A 15,988-nucleotide genomic window follows, 5' to 3' on the forward strand; every position below is an offset into this window, starting at 1 on the left:
GAAATTTTGTTTAACAATGAGATCTGACACAGAAGGTTTGCCTAACACGTGTCAACAAATATAAAATGGTAATGGATTCTATTTAATCTATTGGTTGCTACTTTTCGGATATCGGCTCGTTGGTCTAGGGGTATGATTCTCGCTTTGGGTGCGAGAGGTCCCGGGTTCAAATCCCGGACGAGCCCTTGTTTTCTACATTCGGTAAAAAGGGAAAAGTAAACTGAAAAAGGTAATTGATATTTAAGACCAATCTCAGAGGATCCCAGGTGTCATCTCGCCCAGTACCCTATGGTCTCACACAAATGAACTTCGAATCTGACTTAAACAAATGCTGTGAACTGTGTAACAGTAATGTATGTAACAGTTTACTGTTTTTGTTCTCTTCATCATGAAGGCTCAATGCATAGGCTATGAAAGAAGTGCAGGATAAGGTAGATAGGAAGAGAGGAGCAACAATGAGGAGCTGACTACAACCAGATGTACCCTTTCTTTGAACAGACCTTTTGAGAGATTTGGGCGCCGTTGTCAGGAAGCAATAAATTGCTTTGATTATATCAGGGCTGTTTGTTTAACTTCTTACAAAGAGCATGTGGTTTTATAGGAGTGTGTGTGTGTTAGGGTGGGGGAAGTGAAATTTGAATATTGCTTCAAGAGTGCATCTCACTTCTGCTTACACTCTGGGTAGGCCAGCCTGTGCGGTTAAGTAATGTGTCACGAGAATAAACGACAGACTTTTGACAAAAAACAAGCACGTTTGTTAACTGCAGATTTAACATAGCACTTTATCATTTGAACCTGAACAGCCACAAAACAGGACCTGAGTTGGATTCTCTCATAACAGGTGAGCATTGTACAGTTGTGTACGTTTACAATTACCACTCATAATCAAAAAGGTGTGTTTAATATTATAAGATAGTTTGCTTAAAAATATAGGGAACCAAATCAGAGTTTAGACAACATTTTAAAATACAGAAAATATGAATGACAGGCACATCTATATTTCTTTGTTTTGAAACAACAGAATATTTATATATGTTCTAATTGCAATACATATGTTTTAATGCCAGAAGAAGGTAAATCTCACTTAGAAGCAATAATGGGCATACATACTCTTGTATTGCTACAATTAAGAGTTGAATATAATTGACATGAAGTATAATTAAAAGATAATAGAAATAAATGCAAACTTCAAAAGTGGGAAGGTTTAGCCACTGACAACATTCCTCTGTTAATTTGTAAACTTGATATTTAAACCAGGGTACATTAATCATCAACAGAATAGTTTCCAACAACAGGCCAGGTTTTTGTCATTAATATGTTTAGTTAAGAATATCCGTGCTGAATTTAAATGTGCTTTAAATCTCACCTGTGTTTTGGTTGATGCAAATAGTTTATGTCTCTATTTGGGAAGCTATTTAATATTTAAGTATTATATAGGTTTTTTTGTATTTAATTTTTTTTGAAGATGTGAATAGCCTTATTTCAGACTAATTTCTACAGGGTCCCCTATATTTACTATCCCACTGACTTCTTCCTTCATTGTTTCAGACTTATGGGCGTGATGGACTCCATCATATGGGTCATGCCCGTCCTCTTAGGATGCCTACCCTGTTCACTCAGCTCGGACATGAGCACCACCATTGTGTATTTGTCCTCACAGAACCTGTCTTCTGTACCTGATTGGCTTTCCCCATCCACAGAGGCCTTGGACCTCTCATGCAATCACATTCAAGCTCTGGGCGAAGAGGATTTCCATCAAACATCCAGGTTATGGTTCCTCAACCTTTCCTACAATGCGATAGAGAGAATTGATCAGGAGGTTTTTCGCTCTACCCAGTACCTAGAACTTTTGGATCTGTCCCATAACAAGCTCCACAGCCTTTTAGATCAGAGATACCTACTGATGACTCCAAACCTATGGTATTTGGATCTGAGTTTCAATGAATTTGTTAATATGACCCTTGGAGTTGAATTTTCAAATCTTGGAAAGTTGGAAGATTTGGGATTAAGTGCAGGAGTGATACAGGATGAAGACTTCGTAAATATACAGAGACTTCACCTAAACAGTTTGACCCTGTATGTGTCAGTCGGCACCAGCTACGAAGGTGGGAGCCTCACAAATGTAGATTCCAAAAAAATAATTATCTCAACAAAGTTTGATTGTGACCTTGCTATTTTGGAAGATGCCCTCACATCTTTCTCAGAGGTAGAAATTGTTGGTATAACGGGGGAAAGACTAGGTAGAGTGGCAAGCCAACGCAAAACAATAAGGGCCACCCACCTGGATTTAGCAAGCACAACAACCACCTGGAAGCATTTCACGAGTGCCATTAATATTCTACTCTCCTCCTCTGTGAAACATCTCAGTTTCACTGGGCTAACATTCAACAACATGGAGGTGGGTAGCAAAGTGAGCCTCTTGTCAAATATGGAATCTTTGAGTGTGAGACAAGCGATTGTGACAGTGTTTATATTTTCGCAGCAAATGCTGTATGATTTCATAATCAACACACCTGTCCGAAACCTCACCGTCGCACAGTCGCCAATCATCCACATGACCTGTCCAGAAACACGCTCCCCCATTCACATGCTGGATCTCTCTGATTGCGCGCTGTCTGAGAAGGTCTTCTCTCGGGGCGGAGGAAGTGAGAGTGTGATCGAGTGTGACACTCTAGTAAGTTTGGAGATCTTGTTGCTGAAGGGGAACAACCTCCAGGATTTGCAGCAGCTTAGTAGCAGAGTTCAGCTCATGGATTCCCTGGGGTACCTGGATTTAAGCCAGAACAAACTGACATATCAAGGTGAGCAGGGTGATTGTGTGTGGTCTTCAAATATTGTACATTTGAATTTGTCTTCAAACAGCTTTGACAGTTCAGTTTTTCACTGCTTACCCAAGACCGTAATCGAGTTGGACCTCCAAAATAATGATATTACTGTTATGAAAACAGACATTTTGAAACTTGAGTCACTTGAAATTTTGGATCTGACCAACAACAGATTTCACGATATCCCAGACTGCACTGCTTTTCCAAATCTGCAGAGATTACTGGTCAGAGGAAACTCCCTCCAGTCTCCTTCTCTAGACTTTCTGAGGACTTGCCCCAAGCTACAGGATCTAGATGCCAGTCATAACAGCTTCATCTGCACTTGTTCCTTGCGAGGGTTCGCATCTGTAACAGGAGAGACAATGGCAGCACAGATCAGACTGCTACACTGGCCGAGAAGTTATCACTGCAGCTACCCAGAGGCTTGGAAGGGAACTCTCCTGAAAGACTTCAGCCTTCCAGCGATTTCCTGTAGCACAGGTCTTCTTGCAACCACCATTTTGGTGCCAGCGGTCGCCCTAGTCATCGCAGTAGCAGTACTTTGTCGACAACTGGATGCTCCATGGTACATGGGTATGATCTGCCAATGGGCCCACACAAAACATAGAGGAAGGGTGAATCGGGACAGACCAGAGGACCTGCAGGGGGTGATCTTTCATGCCTTTGTTTCCTACAGCCAACGGAATTCGGAGTGGGTCAAAGGCCAGCTCATCCCGAAACTGGAGGGCGGGGATGCAGGCGCCGCCCGTCACGGTCTCCGCGTGTGTCACCACGAACGAGACTTCACACCTGGGAGGCCGATCGTGGAGAACATCCTGCAGTGCGTGGAGAAGAGCCGGCGCTGCATTTTCGTCCTTTCCCTGGACTTCGTGCAGAGCCAGTGGTGTCACTACGAACTGTGCTTTGCCAACCACCAGCGTGTGGCCAGGGGATTTGACAGTGTGATGCTGATTCTTCTGGAGCCTCTGCCTCTTTACCTCATCCCTTCCAAGTACTACCAGCTCAGAAACATGATGTCCAGGCGCACCTACTTAGAGTGGCCACAGGAGAGGGCAAAGCAGGTGCTGTTCTGGGCCAACCTCCGGGCAGTCCTGCAGGCCAACCTGCCCACTGAGCCTCCCTGGAGAGATGGGTGAGGGATGGTGGGAGGAAAGCAGTGTTGCTAGCAGCGTTAGCATTTCTCACTGACTTCCACAAGCCCATGTCCACCTCTCAGTGTGATGTGCGTATGTGAATTTGTCGGAACGTCTCTTTGTAAGTGGCTTGTTTTTTTTTATTACGGATGGGTCAGGTTAAAACTTCAGTGACAGATTATAGAACCCAGATTTTTTGTTTCCCAGAAAAGACCCAGAGATATTTTTGCAATAGCCAAAATCCAGTTATTGCTTCCAGCAGCTATACACTGACAAAAGGCACAGAATTCAAACATATTAAAGTCAAGGATGTGACAAAAGTGTAATTAGTGTAAATATCACTGTGGCCTTTAGCTATATTTGAAATGTGCATCCTGTGTCATGTATAGGAGGGTACAGTTAGATTAATCATTGTTAACATACGTACTGATGACCTTACCATTTTGCCTGTCTGCCAAAGCAATGGTGTTCTGCTCAGTGTCAAATGTCTCGTGACCTTATGAACTATGTATGGCAAGTGATGTCTGCTTCACACGTTCGTATTAATAAATGAAACAAGCAATAATAATAATAAAATTGTAACATTTGCATTTATTTCAAAAATCCCTTTAGGGGATTATGACATTATTTATAAACAGCCACAATTATATGAAGAGACAACGAAGAAAAAAAACATAAAACACGGTTCTGACAATGGAATACTTCAAGATACCTAAAGCATTAAACATACCCACCTATCCAGCTAACCTATACGAATATTCATCAATACCAAGGATTGAAAATGTAAAGAAGAGGAAAATCACATGACGTACAGGGGTATGAATTTCTTAAGTCCTGAGAAGTAGCGTTTCATCACAGCATGACGGACAGCCCACCGGTATGGTTTGACGCTAATGGTATTATGAAACTAGTTGTGAGGCTTAGGATCAAGAGACAACCCCCATGGTGATGAACAGGCACAGTTCAGTCCCAAGTAGAAACAGTCAGTGTTAGAGGCTTCAAAGGGCAAAGGTCAAAAGCCAAAGGCCTTAGGGTAAGGACTGGATAAGGATGATCTTCTCATTGATGCAGAACCGGTGTAACACAGTGAACAGGTTCTCCCCACATCTAGACACCTGTCTCTCCATCGCCAGACGGAAGTCCTCCTTTACCCCCTTAGTAATGCCGCGGGTCACCGTGTGATGCCTGTAATGCACACAGAGTTAGTGCTTTGGGCAAGTTTCAATAGGTAATTAGATGAACATCTGAAATTGTATATAAATATCTGTGTCTAATACGCCTCATTAAAAAATACAATGAAGTATTGAGGATAACAGTTGTGCACATACAACTTGTGTACCATCAATAACGACTACATTACACTGTTTTTCTGTATATACTTAATATTTGGCTGGATATGCGATTCTTTATTTTAGATAGAGACTGACCAAACCAACAGTAATATAAATAAAGTCTTAAAACAAACAATGTCTTTAAACAACAAATACTGCACACAGTCAGTATGGAACACAAGAAACAACCTTCACAGTCAATGAAACTTAACTGACAGACCAATAAACCAGAAAGAAAACAGAACGACGTTATGCAGTGAATTCACAAGAAAAGCACGAAAACAAAAACAAACACTAAACCAAACAAAAACAAAAGGAGAAAAAAAACACGGCAGAAAATGAACACGCAACTTAACTGGAATGAAAAGTATCGACGGAAAGAAGAGAGACAGGGAGAAAAAAATGAAGTAATAAAGTGTACAAACAGGGACACACTAGGGGGGGGGAGATGAGCAGGCTGAGTGGAATTTGGGCGGGTGGGGTTGGGGGGTGGAGTCAGAGTATGGGGTACCTGTCAGTCGGCTGCGCCCCAGGAAGCTGCAGGGGGTTAAACTCCACCCCCAGAGCGGGGCTGGGGTTCCTAGAGACAGCAAACACCATTCATCAACACCCTGCTGTGAGACAAGGGGTGCATTCCAGACACCACTGGCCGGCCTATTGCAAACAGACGCTGTGAGATGTAGGATTTGAGTCGTGGTTCAATTAGGTGAGGTTATAAAAGTGAATGTGCTGAAATTCCCACACAGATCATGCACAGGGATGGGCCTGTGAACGCCGTTTAGGGCTTCTTTTTCAAAATCGTACTTGTTTGCAGAGATGAAAAAGAAATCTGAGTGTGTGTGTGAAATGTGGGTGCTCTGTGACTGAATTACTGGTTTCACTGAAATCTGTGAAAGGGGTCGATGTCTTGAATGCACCCATGGCCAGGACCTTGAGCTGCAGTTCAAAAGGTCATTCGGAGCTCAGCAAGCGAATCAAAGAGCAGGGAAGGAAAAGACAGTAAAACACACCAGGCGTGCCCTTTAAAGCATTAACAGTGCTTCGGTTAGGTAGAGCAGACATGTTTGAACACAAAGAAAGAAAGAAAAGAAAGAAAGGAAGAAAGGAAGAGGGACGAAACAAGGTAAACAAAGAGCCGAGATGACCAATCATCTGCCCCTTCAACTGGTTTTCTTCACCTATGCAGAGAACTAGACTGTCAAATGTGGGTGGGACTCACTTGATGAGCATGCCCTGATTGGGCAGTAGCTCCAGCTGGACACGCCCTCCCTCAGTGGTGCGAAGGTAAGCAAATTCCTCAAGCATGTCGATGTCTGTGCAAGTGTACAAGTTGAGGAGAACGCAGACACTACCAGGGAAAGAGAGTAATAACACACTAACAGTAGGGGGCAAAACTTTCAACTTCACGCTGGTAAGTGCAGAGAATCACTGGAGAAGCATTCTGGCAATGGAGCTAATCATGGCATGGTAATGGGGTGGGTACTATAGAGTAGTGTGGAGTAGTGTAGTGTAGAGTAGAGTAGTGTAGAATAGGGTAGTGTAGAGTAGTGTAGGGTAGTGTAGTGTAGATTAGTGTAGAGTAGTGTAGAGTAGAGTAGTGTAGAGTAGTGTAGTGTAGTGTAGAGTAGTGTATGTTTATTTTATATTTTGAATTATATCGCAACTCGTGGGTCCCAAGGCCAGACCAGTTGAGCACCACTGGAGTAGAGATGATAGGGTGACCAAAGTCGCACTGGATGCACACGAACAGCGCTGTACAACTCTAAACCAAATAAAACCCCAAAACATGAATAATCTCCAACAGTAAAGGATACTGGTGACGTAGTTGAAGAAGTTTTCATACTGGAAGCTGCCCTGCTGGCAGATCTTATCCACTGCCTTGAGAAACAGGGTCTCCCCCTGTGGCCAATCATGCTGCAGGAGCACTACCACATGACCCAGAGACAGGTCATCCCTGACGTCGGTGAAGGCCCGAAGCTAGATGCACAATCAGACAAAATCAGACAGACACAGAGGGAAATATACACACATTGAAGACCCCTAAAAGTACCAATGGCTCCCAGCCTTTGTGCTTCGTACCTTGAAACAGGCCAGCATCAACTGAAGAGCGTATGGCAGGACTGCTTTGCTTGTACATGGCAGGAGCCTGAGGTCATTTCCTGGCAAAAGATGGGGAAAAAAACAGATGAGCAAATGAGCAAAAACATGAAGATGATGATGATGTACAAGATAAACAAGCAGAACAACAAATAACGCTTCACAAGACAGAAGTAGTTCAAAAAGAGCACAAGCAATGATCAGTCCACGGCTATTAAACAATTTACAGGCATAAAATGTGTTTCTGTGCTGGGTCGTGTACATGAAATGGTATTACGGTGTGTAATTACAATGGTATAACACACACACACACACACACACACACACACACACACACACACACACACACACACACACACACACACACACACACACACACACACACACACACACACACACACACACACACACACACACACACACACACACACACACACACACTTACCCTTTCTAGGCTTTGTCCTTGGTCTACCAGGCTCCTCACAACTCTTCCCTGGGTCCGGAGTCTGCGGGACCAGTCCTCCAACAACCTCAAGCAATTTCTCACATGCCAACTAGGAGTCATTTGAAGACACAAAGACACAGTTATACATGCAACCACAACCATGTGGCAAAACTCACTTATTACAGAAGACACAGAATGAAAATGATTGATATATTTGGAAGAACTTCCATTAAGGGTTTGGTGAAGATATGGAAGTGTCTGAGTCTATACATGAATGTGTGTGTGTGTGTGTGTGTGTGTGTGTGTGTGTACAAAACAAATGCATGGACTTGTCCACCTCTTATAAATATATATGCATTTGTATGCGTGTTTTTGTGTGTGAATAAAGCAACATGTATCTGTACATATATGTGTGTATGTGTGTTTGTGTAACATGTACATGTTCGTCTCTCACCCTGTGTTCTCCCAGGGCGTAGTGGCAGGATGCCTGCTGAATGATGGCTCTGTGGTTCTCCAGACTGCCTCCAGGGGGCGTCTGACTCGGCTGCGGTTGGAAAGAAGCCATCTGGAGCAGGCTGGACAGAGCCTTCCTGTACTGGCCCTGGATGGATCACACCCACACACACACCCACCCACACACCCACCCACACACACACGGACACACACGAGGACACCCACACGCGGACACACGTGCGCACACACACATACACGCGCAGACAGACACACACACACACACACAGAACATACACAAACATTAGCGTAGTTCTTAAGTACCATCTGCTCAGTACATTTTTACAAATCCATTTTTCTAGCACAAACCTGTAGGTATCTACAGGGATGTCAATCAATCAGTCAATCAATCAATGTTCATTTGGGCTGAGGAAACCATCAACCCAAACCATGTTTGTCATCATGTAGTAGTACAGGTCATCAGGTGTGGCCTGCAGTGAGGTGTACCTGATAAATAATCATATCCGAGAGGAATATTCGGAGCCATAGCCAGGTGTCTGTCTTCCAGGCTGCACAGATCTTGTTGAACTCTACAGAGAAGTGTAAGATAAATTTGAATTATCAAATGTATCAAATGAAGTATATCAAATGAAAAAATCAGTCAGAGACAGCAAGTTAAATTCACGTGGAAAATGTAAAGCCAGACGAGAGAGCAAGTTAAAACTGGGACAAAGGCCCAGAGAGGAGAAAGGCAAAAGGATAAATCTTAAGTGGTCAAAGCTGGGGCACAGATAAGGGAAAGTTTCCAGACATACATGTGTCAGCAGATTAAAAGCAGAAGTTCTGTAAATGGGAAACACCACAAGAATCATGTGTTATAACTAAGTGCCGAGTGGAAGACAGTGTAGGTGGGCGGCGCAGGGGGCCAGAAGTGACATCACAGAATTAGGCCTTAAAAGTGCAAGCATCCTCTGTTTAGACTCTAGAATGCGAATTCTCCGGCTTGCTTGACTGTACTTGACTGTCTGTTGGGCAAGTTGTATTGTGTCAGTACCTACCAGTAAAACTCAACCTTGTTACAACAAATTGCTTCGTATGGTGGTTCCTCTCCAAAACAACACGACAGAGTAATTTTACTCTAACAGAAGCGAGTACATGATCAGTGCGTGATCAGTGATCAATACCATGTCCAACATCATAGAGCATTAAACAGGTGCATGTTCAGTCTGCAATAACAGAACAAACAGCACAAAGGATAGGGAACATTTGAGTGGATTGATGTTGCTCAACACTACCAGAGAAGAACAAGCATCCTTCCTGTCACACATTGATGCCATGTAAATTATGAGCCATAAAGCTGCTTCCTCTTTTTTAAAAAGATTAACTGAAACTTAAATAAATAAATTACTTCCTCGTCTGACTTCTAACGGGAAACACACACACACACACACACTAACTCAGATTCACTGGTACAGCATCATGCCAACAATAACAACATCATAGATTCATTGCGCAGGAAGCAAAGGATGACACTGATAAAAAAAAAAAAAATGAAAATGCCCAAAACAAATGTTCTACTATGTGGGAGAATAAAGTTACTGTTAGTGTTCATAGAGGTATTAGGAAATCGAGATAAAGTCATTTGGATAAATGAATGTGAATGCACCCGTCTCCAGGGAATCCGGGGAGTGCAGTAGGTCTTAATCTGGTAATCTTAATATCTGTATGAACTGTAAGTCATTTGGATAAATGACTGGTAATGTACCCGTCTCCAGGGCCTCGTGCGAGTGCAGTAGGTCCCAGCTCTCTCTGGCCGTGCGGAAGCTCTCCAGCGTCTCCGTCCAGGCCGGCATCTCCGTCTTATTGACCAGGATGTGACGACCACGGCCCTTTCCCACACCCTCCTCGTCATCCGAGCTCTGGAGACACACACACACACACACACACACACACACACACACACACACACACACAAAGGGTTCAGCATTCATGCTCATGTTGGTTGTCTGCCAATTGTGTGTTCTTGGTGACAAACACACTGACAAAAATGTATATCTGTAAGGTAAGTTACTTTGGATAGAAGTGTGAGCTAAAGGAATAAATGTGAATGTGACAAATCAATCTTAAATCACTCAGCCTCTTTCTGAATCTCACTATTTAATTTGTTTAGTTGGTCTGTTAGCAAATTAATCAATATTAATCACTTAATCTCTCTCTGACTTTCAGTATTTCATCCATTTTGTTGGTGAGCTGGCAAATCCATCCATCTGCACCAGTTCATCTCTTAAATCAAGTCACTCTGTCTACAGTGATCACTCACTGTGCTGGCCCTTGCAGGACAGGCCGTGCCAGGAACACGTCTGGCGAAACACTCACCATAGTCTTCTCTCTGCCGTCGGCCAGCTTGCGCTTTTTGTGTGCATGTTTCCCTGAGCCTCTCTCCACTTCAATGTCATTGAACACCAATGAGAAGTCCTCCAATAGGATCCATGGGCCCGAGACTAACGAACTGTGGCCTAAGAAACACACACAGACACATGGAGCAGACCCATAGAACAGAAACACACACAGACACATAGAACAGAAACACACACAGACACATGGAACAGACACATAGAACAGAAACACACACAGACACATAGAACAGAAACACACACAGACACATAGAACAGAAACACACACAGACACATGGAGCAGACACACACAGACACATAGAACAGAAACACACACACAGACACATAGAACAGACACACACACAGACACATAGAACAGAAACACACACAGACACATAGAACAGAAACACACACAGACACATGGAGCAGACACACACACAGACACATAGAACAGAAACACACACAGACACATGGAGCAGACACACACACAGACACATAGAACAGACACACACACAGACACATAGAACAGACCCATAGAACAGAAACACAGACAGACACATAGAACAGAAACACACACAGACACATAGAACAGAAACACACACAGACACATGGAGCAGACACACACACAGACACATAGAACAGAAACACACACAGACACATGGAACAGAAACACACACAGACACATAGAACAGAAACACACACAGACACATAGAACAGAAACACACACAGACACATAGAACAGAAACACACACAGACACGTAGAACAGAAACACACACAGACACATAGAACAGAAACACACACAGACACATGGAACAGAAACACACACAGACACATGGAACAGAAACACACACAGACACATAGAACAGAAACACACACAGACACACACACAGACACATAGAACAGACACACACACAGACACATAGAACAGAAACACAGACAGACACATAGAACAGAAACACACACAGACACGTAGAACAGAAACACACACAGACACATAGAACAGAAACACACACAGACACATAGAACAGACACACACACAGACACATAGAACAGACACACACACAGACACATAAAACAGACACACACACAGACACATAGAACAGAAACACACACAGACACATAGAACAGAAACACACACAGACACATGGAGCAGGCACACACACAGACACATAGAACAGACACACACACAGACACACACACAGACACATAGAACAGAAACACACACAGACATGGAACAGACACGTCCATAAACATGAGTGCAACTGGACTGGGGATGCCGTAGTTTCACACTGAGCTTATTCTGAAATATCCCTCTATTACACAGCATAACCATGTCATTAATGCAGATGGCATCCACTAAAGGGGCAGTACATGGTTATTGACGCTTAGCTTAGCATAGCTTAACAAGTAAACACCAAAACAATAAAACTATGCTTTCTGTTGTAGGCTAAAACACATTTACCTGGAGGAATGAAAATGTCTACTCTTTTCAGTACCACACACACACACCATCCAGCATCCACACACACATCCACAGATATACATATGCAAACGCACCATGGAAGAGTGAAGGCTGTACAACAGACACGTAGAGGTAGGCGCTGCGGAAGAGGACGAGGGCTGCACAGGTGACCACCTGACTGCAGCAGCGGGACAGGGTCTCTCCCTCCAGACTGGGCAGGTAGCGACACAGCTCCTTCATGCGCTGCAGCAGCTCCAGGTAACTCCTGGAGGAACACACACACACACACACACACACACACACACACACACACAGGCAGGACGTCAGGAACACAGAGACAACCGCAACAACACTGGCAAGGGGTCTAATTCAATCACTGATTCCTCCTTATGGGATACAGGTAGAAATTAAATGATATTTCAGTGGGTGGGCACAAATGAGCAAAAAATGTGGCTTATATGTAACAGTTGATTAGTCAGTCATATGTAATATCTTTAATATGTCTACACTGCATGCATACAGCTTCAGTTGTCGTAAAAAACAGAGAATATTTTGCTTCACTTTGTACATGAGAAAAGCACAGCCCTCTGTAAGCACTTTCAGGCACCCAAAACCCCCCTTCACACACACACACATAAACACAAAGACAGACACACACACACACATTCTGTCATGGCGGCCTCACCTGCTCCCCTTGTCTCCTTGCCACTCGCAGCGTGACCCCACCACAGCCAAGATGTCCAGCAGTCTCTCCCAGGGCTCGGCCACCACGGACGACTTCTCCGACAGGCCGTCAATCACGTACCGCTGAGCCCCACGCAGCACACCGGGAGACTTCAGCCCGCCCTCCTGACCACCTGACAGCCATGATAGAAAGGGCAAACAATAGCTGTTAGTGAGGGGCAGGGACATGTTTTAGATGTAGGACTATACAGATTAATATGGGAGATCGTCTTAGGGTCTGTGTGTGTGTGTGTGTGTGTGTGTGTGTGTGTGTGTACACTGCATCATCTCGGCTCTAATTGGTAAGGTTGTGTGATGTGTGTGATCCCATATGTTGGAGTGGGACTCAAGGAGTGAAATAAAAACATATTCAAATGTATGTGTGTGTGTGTGACAGAGACAGAGAGAGAGAGAGAGAGAGAGAGAGAGAGAGAGAGAGAGAGAGAGAGAGAGAGAGAGAGAGAGAGAGAGAGAGAGGGTGATGAACTGTGGCTTGCTGAGGAAAGTCATCCAGCCTACTGTGAGTGACAAATGTAACTACCTAGCTAGCATGGAACAGAAGCTATATATTTTTTACGATTCTGGTAAAACAAGTGTGTTTGTGTGGGGCAGTACCCTGTGTGTGTGTGTGTGTGTGTGTGTGTTTGTGTGGGGCAGTACCCTGTGTGTGTGTGTGTGTGTGTGTGTGTGTGTGTGTGTGTGTGTGTGTGTGTTTGTGTGGGGCAGTACCCTGCATCTGTGCATCTGTGGATGGGCCACGAGTGACGTAACAGATGTAGAATTCTGCTGCCTTGTGCATGTACTTGTGCAACAGGCTGGGCGGAAGACGCATGTCCAGGTTGTTCATGATCAGAGGGAGAACATCACACACTGGGGAGGAAACAAAGCGTAAAACGACACACAGAGAGAAAGGAACTGAGATACAAACAAATCCACACATTCAGAAATAAATGGAATCAGCTCGTGTCCAGACATTCCCAATTAAAGGTAGTGAATGTGAGTGTGATGCTCACCAAAAAGTTTTCTGAAGCAGTTGACAGGTGTGTCCAAGTCTTCCGCATTTTCAGCCTCCAAAAGAGACTCCCCTAAGCTGACCTAAAGGATGATGCGTGGAACCAGATGTCAACAGCTGAATTAACAGATTCCATTTTTTTTAAGTTTTATAAAGTCTATTTTACTATGGAGAGACAGATTCCAGATGAAGATTGGACTTACCCCATGCTGAACGACTGAGTCCGGAAATCTTCTTAACAAAAGCAGCAACATTTCAGCCTTCTCTAACGTATTAAAGCACTGCTCTGTAGCCTTCAGAAGCATCTCACACTGAATGCGTCCCGGAAGGGTCTCAAACAAACCTGCACATGAATAACAAACAAGCAATACACAGTCACAGACTGTTTTTCCTCACATCTGTTTTGCTCTATAAAGATGCAACGCTATGTTGTTTACCTCTCAAAAACTGGGCGTGCTTATCTTGACAGTCACTTCTTAGTGCGGAAGTGATGACTGAGATCTCGCGCCACACCACAGCTTGGTCGGGAAAGTTGATGAACCTGCAAAGTATGACAGCAGGACGAAGTGAATTTGACTGAGTCGAGTCAATTCAAAGCTGAATCATTAAAACAAATTAAATCAGGTACATTTAAGCTGGTGATATAACAGCTTAACTGAAGCTGGTCTTTGCTTACATGTCATACAGCAGTCTGCCCGCAGAAGTCGTCCTCTCGGCGTTGCGTTCAATTGTGTACATCTCGTACTGTATCAGACAGGAGTCAACGTAGTTGACATAATGCATAGAATTGTAACAATTTCAGTGCTACTGAATTATACCTTCAATACATTATAACTCATTACGACGAATGTATGAATGTATTCTCTCGTTACCTGAATGTTGAAGTCTGCGGGATAAAGAGTGCGGGCGGTTATCAGCCATGCCTTGGCAGCCCATGGGTCTTCTGACACAAGTTCGCGGGCGCGTTTTACGAGAAACTCGCAATCCCCCAGTGCAGACATAACGTCGCACGTCTGCGTTCCAAAGGACAAAAAAAAAAGTCACCAGTGGGAAACCGCAAAGGATGTATCTATGCAGTTCTTTTGGACGAAAAAAATACACATTACCCACTACTATATGGGTCTTTCTGCCTGTCTAACGTTAACTGAAACAGCTATGCAGCATCACAAACAACTGGATAACGTTACGCCTCTATGACCACATTGTAGCACAAAGAAAAATTATGCTTTCATTCATTTTTTCCCTGTGTAGACAGGAGGGTCACCAGTGCTAAATGTATTACATTTATCCTGACACTATCTAGAAAATAAACAGAAAAAACAGCCCAGCTCTGAACAAACCCTGACCACTGGGCCTCTTAATTTCTGTCGCATAGTTTACGTCAGAGCCTCACGACAGTCCAGACAGTACTTATCGCCACCTACTGTACTGGAAGAAAATCAACGCCGTTTTTTTTAATGTATGATCGACTTCAGTATTTTGCTACAAAGGATATGCAATGATGGACCTCATTCTGTTCTTCCCGATTCCAAATGTTATGGCCATATACGTTCAGACCGGCACTGTTGAATAGAGGCAAAGAAGACTAGATTGCCTTCTAGGGGTCGAATATTAGAATGCATCTCGCCGGTGAGCTGCTAGCTCTCACTGGCCTCCAACTGACCTACATGCCTCGCACCATGTACTGACATAGACATATACAGTATGTCTGTGTACTGAGATCCAGTTGAGACATTTGGTCTGTGACTTGTCTATTAAACTTCATTGTGTGTGTTATTTTATCCTCGTCTTATTGACGACTGTTTTGATCGTGTAACCTATAAAACCAAGTGTTTACTTGTATTTTGTTTGTTTGTTTGCTTCCTCTACATTCAGTGAAACAATATTTCGCACACAGTAAGATATTGTAAACGTTATGTGTCAAGGCCTAAGTCAAAAGGTGAAACAGCACGCACTGGTTCAGAATGTTGGCCCTCTTTAGTGAAAGTATGCAACACTTTTTCACTAATGTCAATTTGAACATGGAAACAATTATTTAAACTACACACAAGTATTTGGCCCTCTGTAGTGCAAGTAGGCGACACTCCTTCACTAATGTCAATTGAACATGGAAACA

At 43.6% G+C, this 15,988-nt stretch overlaps 2 protein-coding genes and 1 non-coding gene across 4 annotated transcripts; 2 read left to right on the forward strand and 1 right to left on the reverse strand.

Annotated features, from left to right (window-relative positions):
• Window positions 1-113: 113 nt before the first annotated feature.
• On the forward strand, window positions 114-185 carry trnap-ugg. The gene has a single exon. It is a non-coding gene; the product is annotated as a tRNA-Pro (tRNA).
• A 324-nt stretch (window positions 186-509) lies between these two features.
• tlr1 (toll-like receptor 1) lies at window positions 510-4,143 on the forward strand. Its single transcript, XM_012820569.3, has 2 exons — window positions 510-841; window positions 1,549-4,143. Exon 2 carries the CDS (start codon window positions 1,553-1,555, stop codon window positions 3,959-3,961), a length of 2,409 nt encoding a protein of 802 aa, XP_012676023.2. The 5' UTR covers window positions 510-841; window positions 1,549-1,552; the 3' UTR covers window positions 3,962-4,143.
• A 380-nt stretch (window positions 4,144-4,523) lies between these two features.
• On the reverse strand, window positions 4,524-15,281 carry ints10 (integrator complex subunit 10). 2 transcript variants are annotated; one of them, XM_031568816.1, is made up of 18 exons: window positions 15,213-15,281; window positions 14,745-14,885; window positions 14,549-14,616; window positions 14,310-14,413; window positions 14,076-14,215; window positions 13,874-13,955; window positions 13,590-13,730; window positions 12,823-12,994; window positions 12,233-12,402; window positions 10,658-10,797; window positions 10,047-10,200; window positions 8,789-8,871; window positions 8,286-8,432; window positions 7,832-7,940; window positions 7,369-7,448; window positions 7,104-7,266; window positions 6,509-6,602; window positions 4,524-5,143 (listed from the first exon to the last, which is right to left on the reverse strand). In XM_031568816.1, the coding sequence occupies exons 1-18, from the start codon at window positions 15,243-15,245 to the stop codon at window positions 4,987-4,989; spliced, it is 2,178 nt and encodes a 725-aa protein (XP_031424676.1). In that variant the 5' UTR covers window positions 15,246-15,281; the 3' UTR covers window positions 4,524-4,986. The 2 variants fall into 2 exon arrangements, with proteins under 2 accessions (XP_031424676.1, XP_031424677.1); XM_031568817.1 differs by lacking the exon at window positions 15,213-15,281 and adding an exon at window positions 14,979-15,206.
• Window positions 15,282-15,988: the final 707 nt, after the last annotated feature.

This window comes from Clupea harengus, chromosome 6 (assembly GCF_900700415.2).
Source record: "Clupea harengus chromosome 6, Ch_v2.0.2, whole genome shotgun sequence".
In the NCBI taxonomy this organism is placed as follows: domain Eukaryota; kingdom Metazoa; phylum Chordata; class Actinopteri; order Clupeiformes; family Clupeidae; genus Clupea; species Clupea harengus.

Excerpts from the sequence above, each read along its gene's own strand:
- tlr1 (XM_012820569.3), top strand. The coding sequence starts at position 1,553 with ATGGGCGTGATGGACTCCATCATATGGGTCATGCCCGTCCTCTTAGGA.
- ints10 (XM_031568816.1), bottom strand. The coding sequence starts at position 15,245 with ATGCGACAGAAATTAAGAGGCCCAGTGGTCAGG. Across the intron at positions 8,433-8,788 it reads CGGATATGATTATTTATCAG|GGCCAGTACAGGAAGGCTCT; the intron begins GTACACCTCACT and ends TGATCCATCCAG. Across the intron at positions 7,449-7,831 it reads AAGGACAAAGCCTAGAAAGG|GAAATGACCTCAGGCTCCTG; the intron begins GTAAGTGTGTGT and ends ATCTTTTGCCAG.